The 25408-nt window shown below is 44.4% G+C and overlaps 1 protein-coding gene across 2 annotated transcripts; it reads left to right on the top strand.

The window, feature by feature from the left end:
* The first annotated feature begins 779 nt into the window (after positions 1 to 779).
* Positions 780 to 24765, top strand: LOC113026317 (fibroblast growth factor receptor 1-A-like). Of its 2 annotated transcripts, none has more exons than XM_026174966.1 (18): positions 780 to 989; positions 1748 to 1936; positions 11519 to 11647; positions 13870 to 13974; positions 14053 to 14225; positions 14306 to 14429; positions 14572 to 14762; positions 14909 to 15053; positions 15135 to 15325; positions 16661 to 16806; positions 17138 to 17259; positions 17543 to 17653; positions 17756 to 17946; positions 19032 to 19154; positions 19238 to 19308; positions 23158 to 23295; positions 23707 to 23812; positions 24310 to 24765. In XM_026174966.1, exons 2-18 carry the CDS (start codon positions 1819 to 1821, stop codon positions 24403 to 24405), a joined length of 2280 nt encoding a protein of 759 aa, XP_026030751.1. In that variant the 5' UTR covers positions 780 to 989; positions 1748 to 1818; the 3' UTR covers positions 24406 to 24765. The 2 variants fall into 2 exon arrangements, with proteins under 2 accessions (XP_026030751.1, XP_026030750.1); XM_026174965.1 differs by having other exon boundaries at positions 15135 to 15337.
* The last annotated feature ends 643 nt before the right edge of the window (positions 24766 to 25408 follow it).

Below are 25408 nucleotides of genomic sequence, written 5' to 3'. Positions count from 1 at the left end.
GTTGTTTTTGGTTTTGTTTTGTTTTTCCTGGTTTTGGGCGTGTGGAATCCGCCCTTGAAGGGGGGGCTCTGTCACGATCCTGGGTCTTAGGACCCAGTGTTTTGAGTTTTAGTTCATTTTGATGTTTATAGTATGTTTAGCTCATTAGGCCTCCTATGTTGATTTGCTTATTAGTTCCCCCTTGTGTTTCAACCCATGTTAAGTCTCCCCTGCCCTTCATGTCTCTCTGTGCCCCCTCTGTTCTGTTTATGGTGTGTCTTTGCATGTTTGAGTTTCTTGTTTTCTGTCACCCTGCATTGTGCATTATGTTCTCATGGTTGGTCTTTTGTTACTCCCTCTAGTCTCTTGTGTTCAAAGCTGAGTATTTCCCTCTGTGTATTTTGGTTCTTAGACCTCTGCCTTATGGTTTGTCTCTGTTTCTTAGTTGCTGTCTCCACTGTGTCTAGTTCGCGTCTCTGTGTGATACTTCCTGTTTTACTTTGAAGGTCCATGCCTCATGTGAGTGTTTCTAGTTTTGCGTCTCTGTCTCGTCCAGTCCTGATTTCTCCCAGCTGTGCCCTCCTTCTGTGTCTCATTCCCTCGTTATCCCTCTGTGTATTTAAGCCCTGTGTTTCTCTTTGTCAGTGTCGTAGTCTCCATCATAGCTGTGTGATTTTTCCCTGTGGCTCCTTGTGCTTTAGTTTTCCCAGTTTAGTTTATTTTGTATTGTTTTTCGTGTCCCACTCCACGCCAGCAATAAAGCTGTGTTTTTTGAGTTTACCTTTTGTCTCTGTGAGTTTGCGTTTGGGTCCTACTTTTGCCTGCACACAGCCGTACTGTGACAGTTTGGAGGGGAAAATAAAAACTCCCCTTCGGTGTCTTAAAACTAAAGTAATGAGCCTGGTTGGAAAAATGAGAAGAGAGGACATTGAGATGTTTGCGTTTAATGGTGGGACTAAAATAAATACTCGAGTAAATACCAGAATATGCAGCTGAAGTACAGTAATCAGGTAAGTGTACTTTGCTTCCACCTCTGACTGCTTTACTGTAAGTGTGGAAACGTACTGTTTCATAATGTTTAGTTTCTTGGATCATGAACTAGGGTGTTGCCGAGTTTTCCTGATCATCCACAAACACTTTTTCCTGCTCAGAAAAGTGTTGCAGACCTGCAGCAGAGTGCACGCTCATCCTGTGCTTTGGTGCCCTTTTTCGTTTTCCTCTTGGCCTGGTGCGTCCTGGCTCTGGTGTGCTCTGGTTTGGCTCTGGGTTTGGGTGGGTCTGACTGTGTGGTTTGACAGGCTCGGTAGTTAGTGCCGGGCTGGGCCTGGGGCTGCTCTGGCTGTCAAGGCAAAGTCCAGAATAATGACTGGATCCAAGTGGCCAGGCTGCGGGACTGACTGCTGACTCAGAGAGGCTGGCAGAGCAATTCATTGATGTTATCCATGAAAGGAACACAGCTGGGATACATAAACATGACCGGATTCAGTTTAAAGGAGACATATTTACACATTATTCTTTAGGGCTCCACTGCAGACTTTTTTTTTTTTTTTTTTTAACTAAAGTTGGGCTAAAAGCTCAGTTTATCCAGATTCTTCAGGTAAAAGAACATAAGTAATGCTGAGAAAACAAGTTGGCTCAGGCAAGAAGAGAGTAATGCACAGAGAAAGGATATGAACCTTGCATATTGTGACTGCGGAGCTTTTTATTAACCAGCAGTCAGACATTAACCAGTGCTGTGAAGTCCAAAGTCTGTCCTATGTTTGTAAAGCAGGTGCAGAGAAACCACTGAGAGCCCCGTGACCACACTTTACCAGGAATCAAACCCACATCCTCCTCAGGATGCCTCAACCCTGCAGGGCATTAATGCATGGACACCATCCAGAGAAAACTTCCCTCGTCTCCTGTGTGGCTTCTATTATAAATACAGGAATTTTCTCACTGCTGGCTTCGATCCAAGGTCAGCAGCTTTTAGCACTTTCAGAGCTTTTTGTGGTTATTCAGAGGATTTTTCTGAATGAGCACAGCAAAGTTATACAGTTAGGACAGGAAAAATCAAACATCTGTCTCTCAGTACAGTGCTGACCATACTGTCTCAGCTGACAGGACAGTGGCCATATCACACTTTCAGTGCCTTCACTGAGAGACTAGCACATGCTGTGTTGTGGGTCAGTAAAGCTCTGGTCAGAGATGCTCTTCTTCATTGGTCCACATGTTTAACCTAAATCCTTCTGAAGTGAACTTTAAGTCCAAAACATCTCTGTGTTGATCTAAAAAGACACAACCATAAGTCAGACTGGAGCTGCAAGGTTGTATGGTTTCCATGGGCCCTGAATGCAACACAACAGAAAATACCGCACAACAACAGCAGGGGGTGACTCCTGTGGTTTGACTGTGTAGTCTGTGAGTAAATGATCCTGCTTGTCAGCTGATGTCTGAGCTCAGTAACTGTTTAAAATTACAGTAATTTTAAACATTTACATCTATTACTTTGTTGTTTTGGTGTATTTGACCATGATTGAGGTTACTGTCAGGAGAAAAGCTGTAAAACTTATAAAAACAGTTCAAAGACCAAAATTTCTGGCCACCTTCACATTTTTGAAAGCCATACATTGGGTCAGACTGAATTCTTTGGCAGGCCAATTCTGGCCCCAGGCCTTATGTTTGTAGCTAACCGTGCATGCACGGTTAGCTACAATCTGTCTGCAGTCAAGTCCATCCCACATGAAGCACATGTGCGTCCTTTATATACAGTCTGTGGAGAGTACTGAGAGGTGGAGGAGATGCCGTTTCTAACATATAAGGACAGGAATCAGTGAGTGGGACTACAAACAGTGGCTGAAGCACCTGGAAAGCACCTGATATCAGCACCTGTGCTGGCTCCTGCAAATGAACCAAAGATAAGAGAAACTTTCGTTCCTGTCCAAGATCCTGGAGCTTCCCGGCTCCCTAGTAATCTTCTTCCTTTTCTGTTGCAGCCTCCCACAGTCCCGATTCCAGCTTCCTCGCGTCATTGTTTCCCCGGGTTTTTTAGTTCCTCGTTTTGCTCCTCTGGTTTTCCCGGGTTGCCTTTTGTTGTTATAATAAAGTGTCATTTTCTGCTAGCGCTTGAGTCTGCGTTTGGACCTTTTTGTGCACGCGCGCTGCGGCGCATTGCACTGCTGGATAGCTCGCTCAAACTCAATAAGCAAGTGTCTGCTGTAGTGAGATCTAGCTTCCACCAACTGCGCCTTATCTCTAAGGCTAGGCATTATGTTCCGCATGAGGACCTGGAGAAGCTTATTCACGCTTTTGTGACCTCCAGGTTGGATTATTGTAACTCCTTGTACTACGGTCTTCCCTCTTCTCTTCTTCTTAGACTGCAAACAGTCCAAAATGCAGCAGCCCGCCTCTTGACTGGTACCAGGAAATTTTGCCCTATTACTCCTGTTCTAGCTAGCTTGCATTGGCTGCCCATAAAGTACCGTATTCAATTTAAAATATAACTCCTTACATTCAAAACTATTAATAAATTAGCGCCAAGTTATCTTAGTGAACTTCTCAAATCACATACTCCTGCGAGAACACTTAGATCTGCCACTCAACTACTTCTGACCCAACCCAGATCTCGGCTGAAGTCCCGGGGTGACCGTGTGTTTGCTCTGGCTGCCCCGGTACTGTGGAATACCCTTCTTCTCGACCTCCGCGCATCTGATTCCATTGCACTGTTCAAATCACGATTAAAAACCCACTTATTCAATCTTGCCTTTCCCTCTAGTTAATATTTCTTTTATGATTTTATATTATGCACTTTTATGCTCATTTAACTTCTTGTTTGCTCTGTACCTGTTGCTTTCCTATGTATCAGTGACAGCTACCTGCTTGCATACTTAGTACTTGTTTGGTCCTATTTCTATTATCTAACTTCTGTTCTCTATGTTACTTGTTAAGCACCTTAGCATACCCTTGGTTTTTAAGTGTGCTTTATAAATAAAGTTTATTATTATTATTATTATTATTATTATCATCATCATCATTATAAGATAAAAACAACAAGAGGGCCTGCAGCCCTCAGAGAGGAAAGAATAGATCATTTAAAATATGTAAATATTTAATATATGCTAATGGTAATGTAAGTCTTTATCTTTAACTTTGGGCTGGAGACTTTCTGGTAAAATGCTTATAGCCACACTAGAACAGGAGTACTTTCACAAAGTAGTTTTTTTTTTAACGGCTTTTTATCTAAAAAGACGTAAGTGCATTGTTATGGTGAATACTCTGATCTATGAGCTGTTCCCAAATGTTTATGACAGTGGAGCATCCATCCTGCCCACTCCTCTAATAACTCTGACCTTACTTTGTGTGACTGGATGGACTCACAATACTGCCTCTGTCCACCCCCCCCCCACACACACACACACACAGTCAGAGTCATTGTTCACAGCCTGACACTCTCAAACACACATTATACCAATCTGCCAATGAATTCACAATGGAAACCATCTGTGTGAGTGTGTGTAGTGTAGGTGTTTATCAGTGTTATGGGGACAGTCAGTTTGCAGTGACTTTGCGGGGACAAAATGTAAAGCTCCTATCCACAGTGTTGGGAAGGTTACTTTTAAAATGTATTCCTCTACAGATTACAGAATACATGCCCCAAAATGTATTTTGTAACGTATTCCGTTACGTTACTCAATGAGAGTAACGTATTCTGAATACTTTGGATTACTTAAGATATTATCATGCTGTTTTTTTTTGTTTTTTTGTTTTTTTGTTTTTGTTTTTTGTGTGTCCCGTTTCGATCTTTAGCCATCAGAATTGTTGTCTTAAGGCCAAGAAAGATGCCAAGCGGATTTATTTTACCAAGTGGATCATCATGGCCTTGCCATATTGGTCCATTTGATTGACCTTTATTATAATTATGAATTTATTTTATTTTCAGTTGCTACAAACGGGACAGACATGACTGGGGGATAGGACAGGGAGAAAGAATGATAGAAAGAGAGGGAGAGAAAGAAAACCAAAGGAGAGAAGAGACGGTGAGAAGGGGGGAAGAAAGAGAAAAAAAAAACAAAACCAAACAACAAAAAAAAAAACACCCGGGTCACCTGTATGGAGAAAAAAAACAGAAGAGAAAGCAAACAACAAAGAGCAACATAATAAAAAAAACAGCACCATCACAATAAACTAGCTAGCAGTAGATATCAGTAGATACTAAATAATAAACGATATTGTGCAGCACGCAAGATAGACAGCGCACAATGTGCTTTGAGGCAGCAGCCAAGAAAGCTGTAGTCCTCGTCTGTGAATACCCATGTGTACACCTGTGTGGATCAGCATGCTTGTATTCCAAAGGTTTCTCCATGTAACGATCTGCTAGGGAGTGTGGGGAGCCACAGCCCCGTCCTCCAGGGTATGAAGCAGGTATGGAGGAGATCAAAACTCCAGACATCCAGAGGCCCCCAGAACACAAGAGACCAAGGAAGACCAACAGCTGTTTACAACTACATGAATGTGATTTATTACTATTACTGAAAGTCCGCGGCTCCGAACCGTAGTAAAGGGACCTCTGGCTAATACCGTGGGTTCCGTGTTGGGCTCGTAGCCGAAAAATAGCTTTACTTTGTTGTGTGGGTCAACTTTGCTTGCGAGAGACAGAGAGAGGCGTTGAAAGGTTCCAACGGAACTTATTGTTTCGGAGGAAAACACGACAGTCGAGTCTTAATAGCTTACTTTCAACTGGGCTCGTCAGGCACTCTTCTTGGCTGCAGTGGTTATTATTATATTTACATGCTTCCACCTCCCGTTTCTGTTCGATGACAGCCCGTAGTTTTCCTTTTTCTCCCTCTCTTGCTCACAGACCCATAACGTGTATGGCAGTCCATTCTCCCTGCAGCACGGACTACACTGCCCATGATGCTACATTCTTTAGGGCTATGCCTGTAGCATTCTGCCTATTAGCTTAGCACAACAACAACAACAAAAAGGCGCTCTCTCTCACCCAGGAAGCACACAGTCGCAGAGAGAGAGTGTGTCACCCTGTAACCTTGGCAACCATAACGCTGCCGCCTGCAATAACAGAACGTAGCTGTCAAACAAAACCCAAACAGTCCTGACCCGCGACAATATGAAACAGGAAAGTACCGCAGTGTAATCCATTTATTTCAACAAAGTAACTGTATTCTAAATACCACCTTTTTAAACGGTAACTGTAACGGAATACAGTTACTCATATTTTGTATTTTAAATACGTAACGGTGGTACATGTATTCCGTTACTCCCCAACACTGCCTATCGAGCAGATAATAAAATCAAAAAGTGAAGACTTGGGTCAACTTTAAGGTAATTTAGGCTTCCAGGAGAGAATTTAAATCAGTGTGAAGGGCTCTGAAGTGACTGAAGCTTGGCTGTGTGAGAGCTTATGGTGATGTAACTGAGGCAAGACTAAACAGCTGATTATGATCACAGGAAAGTGATCCAAAGAGGTAACATGACATAAACATGGATTTAAACTGTACTTGTTTTTTAACACTCACTTCATAAATAACAGTTTAATGCTGTGAGACAGATCTCCTAACTTATGGAATAACTTGCCCTTGCACAATAGAGAGCCCTCTTTTAGAACACATCTTAAAACTAGTGCTGTCAGCACTACTTAAAACCCATTTTTATTCCTTGGCTTTTGACTGCAGTGAGACTTAGTTTATCTTTTAATTAAATAATTTATTAACTAATGAATTTTTTTTAAATTGGCTTTTATTTATATCTTATAATTGTGATTATTTAGTTCTAATGTACAGCATTTTGTGTCATCTGTGGTTATTTTTAAAGTGCTTTATAAATAAAGATAATGATGATGATGATGATGATGATGATGATGAAGATCTGACACTTTCGTAAAAACATGTCTCCACACTGAAGTCAAAACTGAAGCCACAAAACTTTGCAGAATTTCCAGAAACTGTAAATGGTCATGTAAAACTGTACCGCCCAACCACAACAACACTGACGTATCAGTCTTTCGGATGAAGTTTCTTAATCCAATGACGTAAAGGTTTTGTTTTCTTTCTGTGTGTCTAAGAGGGAGCCAAGTGTTTGACCCGGGCCACTTAGAAGATTAGTCTGGCTATGTTTAAACCAAACTTAAACCTAGCTATAAACACACCCAATAGCCCGATGTCCCATGCTGGAAGTTACAAGTGTGGGGACCTTTCTGTCCCCACACGCGTCCCCACAGCACCGTTAAAACCAGCCCTCCACGGTGCGCTGGGGAGGAGGGTAAGAAACGCCCCCTGTGGGCGGGCCTTCCCGCTGACCGTGCGCCGACAAACACCGTGAGGGACTGTGCTCTGCACGCGCGGCTCTAGAGCGAAGAGCAAGAGGAGTTTGGATCACTCCGCCGGGGCTTTAACGTGAACTAGAGCCGCAGACGGAATAGCGGGCAGGCTGCTGTTGGTGCCCAGTCCCGGTACTAACTAACTCCGCAGACCGTGGAGCTCCACAGGTACTCTGATCTGAGGTCTACCGGGATCTGTGTGTCTGTAAGTACTGCGAAAAACAGAGGTACTACTGCTCTGAGGAGGGAGGGGGCTCACTATTCTGAGGTCAGCTCAGATATGTTTGTACTCGCAGGGCTCTGAAGCTTCACAGCTTCACCTGCTCACAGGTACAGGTGTACTCTCTCTCTCTGACACGCACACCGGACCAGATGCTCCGACCAGGGGTTTACTGTATGTGTGTGTGTGTGTGTGTGTGTGTGTGTGTGTGTGTGTGTCTCAGGCTTTATTACATGAAGAAAAATGAACAGTTTAATGTAAAATGATTAGTTTGAAATCAGGAGGCTGGCACCAGAGTTGTGATGGTGTTGGTTTGTGTGGGTGGAGTAGATCAGTGTAAAGCAGAAGTCACACACTTTTTCTTGTGCTGAGAGCGGAGCAGAGACTAATGCTGAACTGGGAGAGGTCTGAATTGCAGTACTCTGACTCACAGTACACAGGACTCGAAGTATTTGAGTATCTGCTGCTAGCGTCCTGTGTTAGATACCACAGGGACCCTCACAGGTTGGGCTTTGCTGCAGTGTGAGGACCAAAAGCTTATTAGGCACAGGTGTTCCTAATATTTTGTCTGTGTTAGTGGGTCAGTGACAGCTGCAGGCTGTGTGTGAGTCCTCCTCTTTGCCAGCACACACACAATCATCATCATCACCGTCATCATCACCAGTGAGGTCAGAACAGAACACCTGAGCCTGTGAAGGTGTAGTTGGAGCTTGTTACAGTTTCCTGTTCCTGTTTGTGTCTGTAAACAGGTTCACAGTGATCTCATCACTACCATCATCATCATCACTCCGCTTTAATCTTGAAATTTGCGAGCAGTAGGCGTGACTTCAGGTGTCTGATGGGGTGTGAAGCATGTTTTGGCGTTTGTGTCAGAGACTGAAGCGCACTGCTTTGTGACTGGCTGTTTGCTCGCTCTCCACCAACCAGATTAGTCTCAGAAATCCCAGATTGGTAAAAGCCTGGTGCTCAGCGTGGCTCAGTGATCATAAATCGGGTTCCTGGCAGTGCCGGTGCGTCAGCCTCGCTTTGGCCAGGGTCAGATTGACACTCGGGTGGGTTTCTCTGAGGTCATAGCGTTACCATGACACCAGGGAGACGCCTTAGTCATGCTCAGTCATTGCAGGAAGCCAAAATAGTTTTTCAAGTTAAAACTGGATTCATTGCACAGGACAGGAGCTACACAGGGTGGTTCTGCATCATGCCAGTAGCTGAAAGCTCCAAATCGTTCCTTCCATCCTCAGATCCCTGCAGGAGAACCGCAGCTTCCTCTCATGTGAGCAGCTGGAAGTTTCTAGACACACACGCCATATTTTTATTATAGCATGAAGAATATTTCTGAACTAGACTAACCCTAATAATCATGAGTAACCACGAGCTCAGGCACTGATTCAAGCTTTAAGGTTATTTACCTCTGACCACATTAAAATGATCATTCTGTCTGTGAGTCTGTGATGGTGTGGATGGTGATGCAGGTGGTGTAGGTGTCTGTGAGTCGGTTCCTTCTGTAAACACTCATAAATAAGAATATGTGATGTTCAGACTGTAAGGATGGAGTGGAGAGGGTTAGGGTGGTGTTTGAGCTGAAGCTGTAGATCAGGGTGGTGTTAGGGTGAAGCTGTTTTGGGAGTGGATGTGTCAGATAGACGGTGTACACAGTCTAGTGCAGGTAAGGTTTCATTCAGAGGGTCTGCTCTGACTGATGTTAGTGACGTGGAGGCAGCTTCCAAAATGACTCCTAATGAAAGCATCAGGCTGGTTTAAGAAACCACCCTCATCATCCATCAGCACTGCCTCGACTGAGCTGACCCATCACACCCGAGTTCACACTTGGGTTGAGGAAAAAGTCATCATCCGGGCTCAGAAATGAGGAGAGGAAGTCGTAGAGATTTATCTGGATCCAGTTTTCATGTTTAAAGATTTTTTAGTTAAAGACAATAAAGAAAGCACCAAAACTGAAGAGAGCTGCACCACAGATATTACAGACAATCAACAATAATCAATAAAAATCAACAATAATCAGAGTTCAGCGATACTTTGGATGGAGCTGAGGCTCACACAGGACCACATCTCAGCTCTGAAACTCAGAGAGGATGGGCCACGAAGACCTCAGTGACAGGATGCTTCACTGTTTGACTCCCAGTGCAACAATGCTGGTGTGAGTGTGTATGTGTGTTGTATGAATGGTGTCTTCACACGGGGGTCTCATCCCGGTTGATTGGGGCTGAAACAAATGAGCCTGGAGGCGTCCTGTCAGATGCTGCTTGTCTTGGTCAGTCAGGAGGAGCTGTTCATTCCTGCTGCTTCAGCTCCTTCAGTCTCGTCTACTCACCTCAGGCATGAATGTCAGGGTCATCCTTTGAACTGTTCTTTTTCCAATGGAATAGCTGTGCAGCATGCATCTTTAACGACTTTAAAGAAAAAGTTTGGGTTTTCTCTGATCCACACAGGTACATACGCTATATTGCCAAGAGTGTTCAGTCACCCATCCAGATCATTGGTGTTCCATCACTTCCATGCCCATAGGTGTACAAAATCAAACACCTAGGCATGCAGACTGTTTCTACAAAGATCTGTGGAGGAATGGGTCACTCTCAGGAGCTCAGTGAACTCCACCGTGGTACTGTGATAGGATGTTACCTTTGCAACAAGTCTAGCGTGACGTTTCCTCTACTAAATATTCCAGTCAGCTGTTAGTGGGATTATAACAGAGTGGAAGTGATTAGGAACGGCAGCAGCTCAGCCACTGAGTGATTGGCCACGTAAACTCACAGAGCGGGGTCAGTGGATGCTGAGGATCAAAGTGCACAGAGGAACTTTCTGTCGAGTTAGTCGCTACAGACCTCCAAACTGTTTGGCACAGGGAATAGTTTGGGGATGGAGCTTCCTGTTTCAGTATGATTGCACATCAGTGCAAAAGCCATAAAGACATGGATGAGCGAGTTCGGTGTGGAAGAACTTGAGTTCTGACCTCAACCCAACAGAACACCTTTGGAATAAATTAGAGTAGACACTTAGAGCCAAGCATTCTCTTCCAACATCAGTGTCTGACCTCACAATGTGCCTTTGGAAGAATGGTCAGAAATTCCCATAAACACTCCTAAACCTGTGGAAACCCTTCAGCTGTTATATTAAACCCTATGGACAGGTGGATGTCACTCAAGGTGTGTGTGTGTGTGTGTGTGTGTGTGTGTGTGTGTGTGTGTGTGTGTGTGTGTGTGTGTGTGTGTGTGTGTGTGTGTGTGTGTGTGTGTGTGTGTGTGTGTGTGTGTGCGCGCGCGCTTTTGGCAGTGTGTCTATTCACACTCATTGATATTTGCTTAAATATCTCTTAGCAGCTGCACATCAACCAAACTCTTCTGGTATCCATCAAAAGCTCTGGCTGATATCAGACTCCAAAATTGGTGAAGTTAATTTCAATTGGTTGGTTTCCTGGCACAGACCCGGAATTTAAACAAAGTTCCTAAATGTTGCGGAGCGTTGAGGTTGGAGCTTTAGAAAGTTTATTCATGACCACAATCATTGTATGCAGTTTGTGCTGTGTGAGTCACCTCGGAGGGGTCAAAGGTCATCAGCAGCCGTAGCCAAAACATGAATGATGCTGTAGTGCATGTGAGTGAGCTTCACTCATCTTCTTTTCACGTTTCATCACAGCTCGTTTGTTTTATTGACTTCCTGTTTTCATTTTACGATCGTACATTTAAACAAACTAAATGATATTAATGATAAAAAGTGTATTAAGTTTAAGTTGATGCACTGTTTTCTGTATTTTTAAACTTTTATAAGGTAGAAAAAAACTTTTAAAACTGGAACAAACCCTCCCTGTGGCAGCATTTTGCACATTTCGGATTCTTCTGCTCACCAATCATTCACATCATACAGTACGTATCCTTTTAACTTCAAACTGACGGATATCTGAAGCAGGCAGATTTCCATCCTCGGTGACCTGCACTAGTCTGACTCTCAGAGAAAGCAGGAAGTCTGACATTGTGTGTCTGTTGTCGCTGCAGTGTGTTCGGAGCACGTCGCTGTGTTGGACACGATGTCCTGCCCTCACTGCCTCCTGCTGGTTCTGCTAGTTCTGCTGGTTCACGACCCTCCGGCTCAGTCCAGGCCAGCCACAGAGGACACGCGCACAGGTGAGGAGCATCTGAGGTCTGAGGGTGGACACCATGACTGAAAGACGTATCTAAAGTCACTTTTCAGACACCTCCTACAGTTTAACCTGAGTTTGCTTCATTTAAACTAGAATTAAAGCCGTGTTTAATGTCCCAAACTCAGACACGTCAGTATAACTGACACCAGCGAGCAGCAGCAAATCCTCACAGTCAGACAGCTGGCTTTAGCATTTCAGTTTAACTGGATCCAGGATCCCAGCATGGAACGAGACGATGTAGCCTCCTGATGGAGGCTTGAAGCAGTTAGAGCCATTCATACATGTAAACACTGAGGCTGAGCTCTGAGCTGTGACAGCCCTGCTGTAAGACCCTGGTGTTTAAGGAAGATATTACTAAACTAACTAAAATTCAGTTGAAGATTTGTCAGAGAAGTGCATCTCTCTTCTTGGAGACTCTGAAGCAGGATATTTAATTTATGCATTTTATTAATTTATGAAACCAAACTGAAGCATGTGCAGGTGAATTTCTGCAGTGAAGTAAAGCGGGGTGTCTTCGGCGTGGCTGCAGCTTCAGACGCTGTTAAATGTGGGAGTTATGATAAACACATAAACACTTTTCTGAAAAACTGAAATGAAAACAAAACGCTATAAACTCACAAATATTCCTTAACAGAGAATCTGAGACACAATAACTTGTTTCTTTTAATTGGCTTTTTTTAATGTCACTGTCACTGGCTTTTATTACTATTTTTAGCCTGAAGCAGAGGGCTGTGGTTATCTGAATAACCACAGTTCATGGTTAAAGCCTGGTGCTCAGCGTGGCGCTCTGATGATAAATCGGGTTCCTGGCAGCGCCGGTACGTTAGCCTCTTTTTAAGTGCTGCAGCGCTTGTTTGGGCCTCGCCCTCCTTTGTTTGAGGCTCGTTCACATCTGATCTTGACTGTGGTCGCGGTGTTTCTGTCTCCATGTTATATAAAAGCTCCTAAAAGTTTCCAATGAGAGAAGTTCTGTAAAAGGAAAGTGACTTTTCAAGGTTTGGTTGTTTGTGGCTGCAAAGCATCTGAAAACGTTTAGAGTGATTTTTTCCTGGTGAGAGCGAGGACAGCGCTCAGACTGGCCCTGTGAGAACACATGAAGCGCTGTGCAGCACAAACACAACAAACACACTTGCCTCGGGTGGTGTGTGGGTGTGTGTGTGTTTGTGTGTATGTGGGTGGGTATGTGCCGGTCCAACCATCTGGACTCCAGCTGAGTGTTTGAATCTGTAGTTTCTTGTTTTGCTCGGCTCAGGTTGAAGCCACGCCTCCTTGTGGCAGACGCAGTAACAGAAAATGATCCTGAGCTGGTTTCTCGTAAACAGCGTCCCTCGAGCCCGGCCCTGTCTCACTGTTCTTCTCTGATGTCTTTACCAGGAGCTGTACTTTCAGAGCCACAGAGCCTCTTACACCATCAGTCTACAGCAGAAGGCCTTCCAGGCTCCTGATGCTGGTTTGGTTTTCTGTTTGTGACCGCTGGTCAGAGAATATGAAACAGCTGAGGATATTTCTTTGAAGTGTTTAAGCTGAAACTGTTCTGCTCACTTCCTGCTCCAGGTTTCATTCTCAGACTCTCCCAGAGCTGCTCTGCATGATTCACAGTTCATAATAATCCCTCTTTATCTGACCCTGGGCCTCGGTCCTCTGTCTGAAACCAGCTGCTGTAGGTTTGTCTTGTTGAAAACTGACCTCCTGATCTGGAACGAAAGTCTTCTAAAGCTGTTGCCCTGTTTACAGTTAGCAGTTTATTTCAGCCACATGTTAAATGTGCCCATTTCACAAGCTTATGTTTCCCATAAAATCTCACTGATTCATTTTGGCATTACACTTCATTACACTTCTTCTGGTATGAGCTTTTCCACAGAATCAAAGCATCAAGAGGGGCACCTCAGTGTCAACCATATATTTGATTTGTGTAACATACTGGGATATTTAAAATTAGAATGCTTTTATATAGTATATAGTTTCTGTTCTGTCTTGGAGCATTGTGACATCACTGCTTCTGGGATTACTAAAGTGTTTTGATTCCGATTCATGTCTAAAAAGGGCGGATGTTAGTTTATTCTTCTGAATGTGGAATCAGAGCGTCTGATGTCCTCTGAGATGCTCTCAGTCATCTTCCTGTGATACACATCATGTGTGGTCATTGAGGTTAATGCAGAACTGTAAAAGCTGCATGTTTTAAACAAACTGCCTTTTATTTTAAAGCAGACGCAGTGAAATCCTCCGAAGACGAAGAAGATGACGAATCTTCGTCAGAGGAAAACAAGCTGTCCGACGAGCTGTCGACGAGCAGCGAGAAGCTGCAGCAGCGTAAGCTTCAAACTGCTCTCTCTCTCTCAGACAGGTGTTTGTAATCACGATCCTTACGTGGCTGTGTCTCCTCATTAGCGCTGGAGCCGCAGTGGGTGATGCCAGACAAGATGGAGAAGCTGCTTCACGCCGTTCCTGCAAGCACAACGGTGAAGTTTCGATGCCAAGCAATGGGAAATCCGCTTCCCTCCCTGCGCTGGTACAAGAACGGGAACGAGCTGAGGAAGGACCAACGAATCGGAGGCTACAAGGTGAGTTTGTGACATCAGAGGAAGCTTCAGAGTTAGTTTTCCTTTTCATCCCTTTGGTTTACCTGTGTTCTGTCCTTCAGATCAGAGACCACATGTGGAGTCTAATTATGGAGTCAGTGGTTCCTTCTGATAAAGGGAACTACACCTGTGTGGTGGAGAACGAATATGGAAGCCTGCGACACACTTACCAGCTGGATGTAGTCGGTAAGAGTGATGGTGAACATTTCCGGCACAGCTGAAGCTCTGTGAAACCCCATATTCCTCCAAACTGAACAAAAACACAGCAAATCATCATTCTTGTCCTCTTATTTTACCTCTCTCTTTATCTCCATCCTACCTGTTTCAGAGCGCTCTCCTCACAGGCCCATCCTGCAGGCCGGACTGCCGGCCAACCAGACGGCAGTGGTTGGCAGCAACGTGGATTTTGTGTGCCGCGTCTTCAGCGACCCACAGCCTCACATCCAGTGGCTCAAACACATCGTCATCAACGGCAGCAAAGTGGGACCGGACGGACTGCCCTACGCTCGTGTTCTCAAAGTATGGAAAGCTGATATAAATGTAGTCAAACTTGTTCCCTTTATTCCCCGATCACACCTCAGGGGATACCTGTGTGCTGCCTGGATAGCAGCGCTTTACATCAACATGAATAATCCCAGGAGCGCCGCTCCCTTTGTCTCTCTTAGACTGCTAATATGAACACCACAGACAGAGAAATGGAGGTGCTGAATCTGAGGAGTGTAACTCTGGAAGACTCTGGAGAGTACACCTGCCTGGCCGCCAACTCCATTGGGGTGTCGCACCACTCTGCGTGGCTCACTGTGGTCGATGGTATGTGAAGGTTCGCAGGTTTGCCACGCACAGAAACGAGCTCAAATCTCTGTTAATGTTCCCGATGTGATCTCTCCTCAGACCCTCCGCCCTCCCCACTGACCTCGCAGGCGTACCTGGAGATCTTCATCTACTGCCTTGGGTTTTTCATCATCGTCGTCCTCACCGCCACAGCAGTCATCTGCAGGCTCTGCTGTGTGCCGAAGAAAAGTGACTTCAGCAACCAGCTGGTCGTGCAGAAATTAGCCAAGAGCATGCCTCTGAAGAGACAGGTGAGGAGACAGGTGAGGCGCCCTCGCTCTCTCCTTTTTAAGATGTGCTCTCAAACGCGCTGGAGAGGAAATTGCGTATCACAAATTTAGAAGATCATCATTTAGCCTGGAGAAATAGTTTGCTGCTCTGCAAAGCCAGAACATTTTACTATTTCATTGATTGAAGAAAATAAGAACAACCCCAGGTTTCTCTTCAGCACTGTAGCCAGGCTGACAAAAAAGTCAGAGCTCTGTTGAGCCAATCATCCCTTGAGTAAGTTAACTAGTAATGACTTCATGAACTTCTTCACAAATAAAATTTTAACTATTATAGATAAAATTACTCAGAATCATTTCACATTTCACGTTATCTACAGCTATTTTCACTACAATTGATATTTGTTTAGTATTGTTCTCCAGTTGATCTTTCTGAGTTAACTTCAGTAATTACTACCTCGAAACCATCAATGTGTCTTTTAGACTCCCATTCCATTCTTACTCTGGATGGCATTACCTTGGCAAATAAAAACTGTAATTCATTATTATCAGGATGTCCTAAAAACTCCCTGAAAAGACTTCAGTTGATCCCAAATGCTGCAGCAAGAGTACAGACAGGAACTAGAAAGAGAGAGCAGATTTCTCCTATATTTTCTTCTCTTCATTGGCTCCCTGTTAAATCCAGAATTCAAAATCCTGCTCCTCACGCTGTCACCGTTAATCTCGTTAGAATGATGCTAACGCCATAACTGCATTAACGCAGCAAATCTCTGTTAGCCCATGGCTGCACCTTGATGCAGCCCCATGCATGGGGCGATCCGCGCTAACTCGCTAACGGAGATCTGCTGCATTAATGCGGTTATGGCGTTAGCATCATTCTAACGAGATTAACGCTGACAGCACTGCTTCAAACTTTCCTTTTTAATAAAGAATATAGTTAGGGCTGGATCACGTGACCGTGAATCCTCCCTTAGTTATGCTGCAATAGGTGTAGGCTGCTGGGGGATTCCCATGATGCACTGAGTGTTTCTTTACTCACATGTGTTTGTACCTCTCTGCATTGAATCATTAGTTATCATTCATCTTTGGCTCTCTTCTACAGCATGTCTTTGTCCCATCTTCCTCCCCAACTGTCTGCCCCTCCCTTAACCTGGTTCTGCTGGAGGTTTCTTCCTGTTAAAAGGAAGTTTTTCCTTCCCATTGTTGCCAAGCGCTTGCTCACAGGAGTCATAGGGTTATTTTTTTGTTTCCTTTGTATTATTGTAAAGTCTTTACTTTACAACATAAAGCACCTTGAGGTTACTGTTGTTGTGATTTGGTGCTGTATAAATAAAATAGAATTGAATTCTGCGTCCACAGGTGTCAGTCGAGTCGTCGTCCTCACTGCAATCGGGGATGTGTTTGATGCGTCAGTCTCGTCTCTCCAGCGCGGCCACCACCGTCCTGGTGGGCGCATCCCAGTACGAACTTCCCTACGACCCTGCGTGGGAGCTGCCTCGTGACCGGTAACCACGCCTTTTCTGCCCCTCGCCCCTCCCAATCTGCACCTGAGATTGCTGCAGCAATTGACATCAGGGAAAAGACTGCACTGTTATTTCTTCATCTGTTACATTCTAATGTAACCTGCCTGTCTCTGTGACCTTTGACCTATCACTAACACGACCAAACAACCAGCTTACAGACTGAGTTGGAGAGCTCACTGTCAGCTGCACAGCATGTTTCTGAAATTACGTCAGCCTCATCTTCTCGGTCTGTTCTTAAGGTTTAAATATAATGAAAGTGAGCGTGAGATCAGCGTGCTCCTGTATCTGCTGACCGTTTGTTTGTCGTCCTCAGGCTGACTCTGGGGAAGCCTCTGGGCGAAGGCTGCTTCGGTCAGGTGGTTCTGGCCGAGGCCATCGGGATCGACAAAAACAAACCGACACGGGTCACCAAAGTCGCCGTGAAGATGCTCAAAGGTGAGAGAACTTGCAGGCAGCAGTTTAGGGTGAAAGATGCCCCCTGCAGCTGCCTCTTTGCAACCCACCTCCACCCTAGCTTCTCCATTCCAGCTTGTGTGTGTGCCCCTAATAAAATAAATGCAAATTACTTTATAAGGAAGTAAAGTTCTGACTGTGGTGGTGCTCAGTGAAGTCTCAGCAGAGCTCCAAATATAAATGTGGAAACTTGTGCAAGTGTGAGCTGCAGGGGGCATGACATTGAGGTTGTCGCTGAAAGATTACGTGTTGTTGCTACGTGCAGCCGATGCCACGGAGAAGGATCTGTCTGACCTCATCTCTGAAATGGAAATGATGAAGATGATCGGCAAACACAAGAACATCATTAACCTGGTGGGCGCCTGCACGCAGGACGGTGAGCACCGCCAAGTCTGAGGTCTTTAAATTCCTGCCGTGTGAGTATTTGCTATTAATGCGTTTCTTTCATTCTCCTGGGGTTCGCCATGACCCGGAGCAGGTCCTCTCTATGTGGTGGTGGAGTACGCTGCGCAGGGTAATCTGAGGGAGTATCTGCGAGCTCGCCGGCCGGTCGGGGTGGAATACTGGAGCAGCTCCAGGCAGGCGTCACTGGGCAGCCTGGAGGTCAGGGAGCTGGTGTCGGCAGCGTACCAGGTGGCCCGAGGGATGGCATACCTCGCATCAAAGAAGGTCAGAGAGACTTTACATCATCAGGGCGCAGACTCTGCTCCTTTTCATGCTTGAACGATCTTGTGAACTCTGTGGGCATCGGTTTTCTTTTGCCAGTAAACACAGAGCGTCTGACGAGAAATCTGACACACGCAGTGCAGAAATATACTCACAGCCACTTTATTAGGTACACCCATCTCAATACTTTTATGCCTGGACTCTGCTGCTCAGAAGAATCGTGCTTCAGTTTAATTCCATTTCATTTAAGTAGCACCAAGCACAGTAACAGGTGCCTCCAGGTGTTTTATATTGTGAGATAAAGACCCTACAATTATAACTGATCATCATTTTTTTGTCTTGTGCTGGGTCTTGGTGCAAACTTACTAAAAATATGGAGCTGGATGAACAGAAGGGGTCTTGTGGGATTATAATATTATTTTATGCCATGTTAGACCCCTAATTAAAGATTGTGAATTATTATGTAGTTTTAGTTTGCATTATTCTCCTGAATTAGAAGAAGGTGGTAACTATTGCATTTGTTAAACTGATTTGCATTACATTAGACTGCTGATTTATTGTGAATGAATGATATTGTTTTATGATGCATTATACTGCTGAGTTATAAGAAATACTGTTCGCAGAAAGTCATCGCCTTATTTGTCTGATTAGAAGAGAACAGAACATACTGGAGTTTTCTGCCCCATCTCAGCAGGAGCAGATAAACAGGGAGCCAAGGTCGTAGCTTAGGCGCTGTGTGAGAGAAAGCATGTGAATGTTTAGGCTTTTATGATTAGGTGGGGGCCAATAGAGGCTATAAGAGTTTGATCAATGCTCCACCATTTTGAGATCTGATGCTGTCTGCGTACAGTGTCCATCTCCCACACGTGTGATCATTAAATCATCGTTTGACTCAACCCGGCCGGACCAGTGTTGTTATTTTGGTTTTCCTCTTGTATCCATCCCCAATATTTGAATCCGTAACAGTCTCCAGCCTTTATTCTTTAAGAATAAAAGGGGGAGGGGGGTAGCTGTGTTGTGAGTGCATTGGGTTGTCGGTTGAATTCTCGGTGTCATGATGTAAAGGCTGACCCTCCCCTGTGCTTCAGTGCATTCACAGAGACTTGGCGGCCCGGAACGTTCTAGTCACCGAAGACAGCGTAATGAAGATCGCCGACTTCGGTCTGGCTCGAGACATCCACCACATCGACTACTACAAGAAGACCACCAATGTAAGTTGGACAGACTTTTATTTTGGCGGGGTGAAAGCCAAAGGTGACAGGGTGCTGATCTTTGGGTTTGATTGTGTCCGCAGGGTCGGTTGCCAGTGAAGTGGATGGCGCCGGAAGCTTTGTTTGACCGAATCTACACACACCAGAGTGACGTGTGAGTCCTCTGAAGCCTACCGAGCATTTGAACCAAGACTTCCTCTTCCTGTGATTTTACAGCATTTTACGGCTTCCTGTTTTTTGAGCTCATCACATCATGTGTGTTTTTTTTTTTTTCCAACAATATCTTTATTGCGTTTCAAAATTACATACAGAAATTGGAGTACTTCCACAGCAAAGGAAACATCCAGGGCAGCTAAATTATTGTATAACAGTCAATCGCCCTCCCTTGCAAATCAGACACTTATAAGATGTTAGAGAGCAACAGTTAAGTGGAAGTACAAACTATATCACCTGTAAATAATAACTTAGTCAAACAAAGGAAAAGGAAAACACAACCCCCCCCCAAAAAAAAAAAAAATAATAATAATTATATATATATATATATATATATATATATATATATATATATATATATATAAAAGCTTCTCTATTTCCAAGGGTTGCTCAACATCAACTCGGTTACACTATTGTGCATGGTTCAAAGTTACAAACTCAAATGTACAATTCACACAGCATTAAAGATCAAGTATAAAAGAGATTAATTTAGGAAACTGCAGAGGACCACCAACATTTACACCCCATCTGCCCCATCCACCATACTGCCAAGATCCATATTTCCCATATATTGCATAAAGGGACCCCAGATGTTTTGAAAAAGTGGTAGTTTCCCCTTGATAATGTAAGTAATTTTTTCCATAGGTAAAGTTGTGGACAATTCCTTAATATCATGTGTGTTTTTAAAATAATTTACACTGGTAGGGAGAAGCAGTCTCAGCAGAGATGCCTAGACCCCGTTCTGTCTTCCTCCTCCTCCCCAGTAGTGCTATGTGATACAAAGTAAATACAGGGCTAATATTACTGATGCCGATATATTTAACTTATAGAGGCAGCTGATGTCGGGGAGCGCGGTGCGTACTGATTTATGACAAACCATCATCAGTTTGCGAAAAGATCATTAAATCACTGTGACTTTTACTTTCAAACTAAGAAGTTAACACAGTAAAACAGACCTTCTGGCTTTTATTTTGAAACTGAGCTGAATGTAGAGGTGTCTATCTCAGCGTCTGTAGTTTAACTGTGCTGCAGGCTGGAAACAAAGCGGACAGTCAGCACAGACGTGTTTCATAGCTCATGTTTGGAGTGTGTATATATATATATATATATAATTATTTAAAAAATGATTTAACACACTTCAGTGAGCTGAAAATATGCTGCTACAGTAACAGCTACAGTAGCTCACAAAAGTGAGTACACCCCTTAAATTTGTTGAAATATTTTATTGTATCTTTTCATGGGACAACATTAAAGATATGACACAATGTAAAGTAGTTAGTGTGCAGCTTGTATAACGGTGTAAATTTGCTGTAATCTCAAAATAACTCAACACACAGCCATTAATGTCTAAACCGCTAGTAACAAAAGTGAGTACAGCCCTAGGTGAAAATGTCCAAACTCGGGCCAAAGTGTCAATTTTTTGTGTAACTATCATTATTTTCCAACACTGCCTTAACTCTGTTGGTCATGGAGTTCACTAGAGCTTCACAGGGTGCTGCTAGAATCCTCTTCCACTCCTCCATCATGGAGGTGGTGGATGTTAGAGACCTTGTGCTCTTCCACCTTCCATTTGAGGATGCCCCACAGATGCTCAATAGGGTTTAAGTCTGGAGACATGCTTGGCCAGTCAAGTACCTTTACCCTCAGTTTATTTAGCCAGCCACTGGTCTTTTTGGAGGTGTGTTTGTGGTTGTTGTCATGTTGGAATCCTTCCTGTGGCCTAGTTTCTGAAGGGAGGGGATCGTGCTCTGCTTTAGTAAGTTACATGTTGGCATTCATGGTTCCCTCAATTAACTGTAGCTCCTCAGTGCCAGCAGCACTCATGCAGCCCCAAACAATGACAATCCCACCAACATGCTTGACTGTAGGTAAGACACCCTTGTCTTTGTACTCCTCACCTGGTTGCCGCCACACATCCCTGACTCCATCTGAACCAAATAAGTTTATCTTGGTCTTATCAGACCACAGGTAATCCATGTTCTTAGTCTGCTTGTCTTCAGCAAAGTGTTTGCAAACCTTCTTGTGCATTATCTTTAGAAGAGGCTTCCTTCTGGGACAACAGCCATTTGATGCAGTGTGTGCCGTATGGTCTGAGCACTGACAGGCTGACCCTCCATGCCTTCAACCTCTGCAGCAATGCTGTCAGCATTCACACATCTATTTTTAAAAGACAACCTCTGGATATGACGCAGGGCACGTGCACTCAACTTCTTTGTTCGACCATGGAGAGGTTTGTTTTGACTGGAACCTGTCCTGTTAGACTGCCATATGGTCTTGGCCACCATGCTGCAGCTCAGTTTCAGGATGTTGTCAATATTCTTATAGCCTAGGCCATCTTTATGTAGAATAACAATCCTTTTTTTCAGATCCTCAGAGAATTCTTTGGCCTGATGTGCCATGTTAGACTTCCAGTGACCAGTATGAGAGAGTGTGAGAGCAATAACACCAAATTCAAGACACCTTCCAATTTGACCTTGTAACTCTAACAAGTCACATGACACCAGGGAGGGAAAATGGCAAATTAAGCACAATTTAGACATTTTCACTTAGGGCTGTACTCACTTTTGTTGCCAGCGGTTTAGGCAATAATGGCTGTATGTTGAGTTATTTTGAGGGGACAGCAAATTGACACTGTAGTACAAGCTGCACACTGACTACTTTACATTGTATCAAAGTGTCATATCTCCTATGAAAAGATACAATAAAACAGGAAAATGTGAGGGGTGTACTCACTTTTGTGAGATATAGTATAATGGCCAAAAACACTTTAACATTAGCTGATGCTGACTCTCAACTCTCAGTCATGACTGATGTCATGACTGAAACATCACTTTCACCTCTGTGTGAGCCACTTGGATATTCTTTGTCTGTCTGAAGTACTGTGACCTCTGACCTTTGTGCCGGGTGTGTGTGAGGAGTTTCCTTCCAGCAGCATCGTGTTTGCAGTGTTTTCATGTACAGCTGTGAAGTAGCTCTACACGCACTGCAGCCTGCGCAGTTTTGCTCAGTGCTGCTCATGTGACCGCAGGGCGACTAATCACAGCAGAGCAGGGAGGTGGCTGCAGACATGCCTGTTGTCTGATGAATGGGTACAACACTGAACAAACTTAAGTACTGATCTGATGCCAATACCTGTGTTGCCACCGATACTGTCGATACTTGGTCAGTCCGCCCGCCTCTACAGCCCGGCGTGTCCTGGGTCTGCACTGGGGTCTCCTCCGATTAGACCAGAAACTCATCATGAGGAGGCGTCCTGTTCAGATGCTGAACCTGCCTCCTTTTTATGTGGAGGAGCAAATCTGCTCTGAGCTCCTCCTGAACTCCCGTCCCTGGAGCCCCTCTGGAAGCTCATTCCCACGCTCGTGCTCACGGGTGAGGGCAGGAACGTAGAACGAGCTGTAAATCTGCAACTTTGCTCTCAAAGCTCGACACAAATGTCTGTCAATCACCCGCTTTGCTCTCCTCCGACTCGTGAAACTCATCCCAGCCTGGAGTGGACCTCCACCCCAGCAGAAGGTGATGTTAAAGCAGCAAGTAGCTGTTTGACAGCTCCGATCTATGGAGTGTGAAATTAGATGTTGGTGCTAAAGATCATGGGTTAATGTTTACATGTTTGATGGTTCAGATGTTGTCTTCAGCTGAAGCAGAGAGATAGAAATGGTGATATAGAGGAATAGAGAAATAGCTATTTAATATTTCAATTATCAATAAATGAGGATTTTTATGAGTTATTTTCATGTGACAGTTGGGAGAAAATTACAGAGCTGCTCATTTATCTCTGTGTTCACAGCTGGTCGTTCGGGGTCCTGCTGTGGGAGATCTTCACTCTCGGGGGGTCTCCGTACCCCGGCGTCCCTGTCGAGGAGCTCTTCAAGCTGCTGAAGGAGGGACACCGCATGGAGAAACCATCGGCGTGCCCTCAGGAGCTGTGAGTATATCATCACATCAAACACTTCAGTCTGACACTTAAGCAGAGGAGCCGGTCATTCCTGGAAAACTCAGCAGAAGAGACAGCTTCATTAAATGCCAATATCTGAAAACATGAGACCTGGAGGATGAGCCGACTTTAAAAATCCAACATTTACCACTTTTATGCTCTAAATTCACTTGAAACTAGTCAAACAAGTATCTCCAGACAGCTGCAGCTAACAAACCTTCTGCCAAATCTGAAGGTCGCTTGTGTAGTCGCACGTGACTTCATGTAAATAAGGAAACACAAAGTCAGAGACACAGCTGCAAACATCTGTGATCAAAAGAGGATATTTTGTTTTATTTGGTATTGTGTTCGTTGATGTGTTGATCCGACCTGCGCAGTAAAGCGTGTGTTGCATGGTCTCAGGTATCTGATGATGCGGGACTGCTGGCATGCCGTCCCGTCCCGCAGGCCGACCTTCCAGCAGCTGGTCGAGGATTTGGATCGAACTGTCTCCATCATGGCCAACCAGGTGACTTGTCGTTTCTTTGTTAAGGAGTAAAACCTGCAAATGTCCTCCACTTCAGCTGTTTCTCTTCAGTTGGTCCCTCTCGTTCCTCTTTAAACATTTAACTGATGGGTGGAGCACTCGCTAACCATCAGGAAGACTGAGACAGATATTTTATTATTTCTGTAAATTTAAAGTTATCTGTGAGCTCCTGTGAAATTTATACCACAGTCTGTGTTGGTTTCCTCTCATCTTAGTTGCAGTTGGCTAACGCAGAGCTGTGTGACTGCCTCAGTGCTGAAGCCTCTGCTGGACATCAGAGGAACTGCAGCTTTGCTTTGAACTTTCAAAAACGTCATGATTGTATTCATTTATTTGAAGCGGCGTGGGTCTCTTGGCGAGAGAGCATTGATGTGACGTTGAACAAAGAAAAGTTAGAAGCGAGTTTTGGTGTCATGTGACAGAGCTAAAGTCTCCAGAGCTTCCACTTCCTGTTCTAACGTGTGATTCTGCCTCTGCAGGAGTACCTGGACCTGGCCGTCCCTCTGATCCAGTACACTCCGGTCCAGTACTCCCCGGTCAGCGCCTCCTCAGCTTACTCCTCCATCTCCACATAATCCTCCCGGGAGCCATTCTCCTTCCTGAATCATCTTCCTCCCATTTCCTGCACGGCGGTGGTGGCCCTGGGACGAGCTGCTTGGCTGCGGCCTGATGTGAAGAACAGCTGGACTGAGCTGAGATCAGGAAACAGCACGGACTGACGAGATGTCCTCAGTGTGAATATTGTACATAAAGTTTGTCTCATCTGAGAAACGGGACATGAAAGGGTCAAGGTGGGAGCGAGAGTCTGTATAAATGTATAAATGTGTAAAACTCAAATCTCCCTGATGCTCCTGAATGCCTCGTTTATGGATTTTCTTTCTTGGATCTGTAAAATAACTGATTAACATATTAAAATACCAGAGTTTTTAATGCTTTGTGAATTAAATGTGAGTTATTCTTTAGAATAACTTCATGAGCAGCTGTTTGTTTCCTCAGAAAGTGAAACGATGAGTCTAAGGAAGCACGGACATTAGAAAATGTCTCTGATGATTGATTTTTTTTTTCTAGTCTTTGTTTTTCGTCATAATAACTAAGGTCAGCTTTAGTTTGAGCTGTAATAACTTTGATCACATCATCCTGGTGCAGACGAGAGGATCGGTTGCAAGCGCGTTCATAAATGGTTTCTTATAAAGTTCTGTCTGAATATATATTTGAATGATATTGGGTTTGAGATGGTGTGGCGCAGAAGGACGGCCTCAGAAGTGGAGGCCCCATTGATGAGGAGAGTCTTCATCATGGCTCACACAAACATGGTGTTTTGCTCCCACAGAGAGGAAACCTGATGGTGTTTCAGGTGCTTGTCTGTCTGCTTCAGCCTGTCTTTCCTGTTTCCTGCGCTAATACCATCAGTTTCCCCCCAGGCTTCCATGAATGTCTAAATCCTCTCCAGAGGGAGCTCTGCTGGTAAGATGTGATGATCGCAGCACAGGAAACATTTCAGATTCAGTTATTCACATTTGTGCTCAGCTTAGCTTAGCATAACTGATCAGCAGGTAAAAAAGTAAGAGGAAATCTCAT

The sequence above is a fragment of the Astatotilapia calliptera genome, chromosome 7 (assembly GCF_900246225.1).
Source record: "Astatotilapia calliptera chromosome 7, fAstCal1.2, whole genome shotgun sequence".
NCBI classification, from domain to species: domain Eukaryota; kingdom Metazoa; phylum Chordata; class Actinopteri; order Cichliformes; family Cichlidae; genus Astatotilapia; species Astatotilapia calliptera.
The sequence above is the reverse complement of the archived record's forward strand: the minus strand, read 5'-3'. Positions and strand labels throughout refer to the sequence as shown.

Bases quoted from the DNA above. Each gene is read 5' to 3' on its own strand.
- LOC113026317 (XM_026174965.1), top strand. From the start codon at position 1,819: ATGCCTCAACCCTGCAGGGCATTAATGCATGGACACCATCCAGAGAAA. The intron at 1,937-11,518 runs GTCAGCAGCTTT...TTGTCGCTGCAG, and splicing joins ACTGCTGGCTTCGATCCAAG to TGTGTTCGGAGCACGTCGCT. The intron at 17,947-19,031 runs GTCAGAGAGACT...CCTGTGCTTCAG, and splicing joins CATACCTCGCATCAAAGAAG to TGCATTCACAGAGACTTGGC.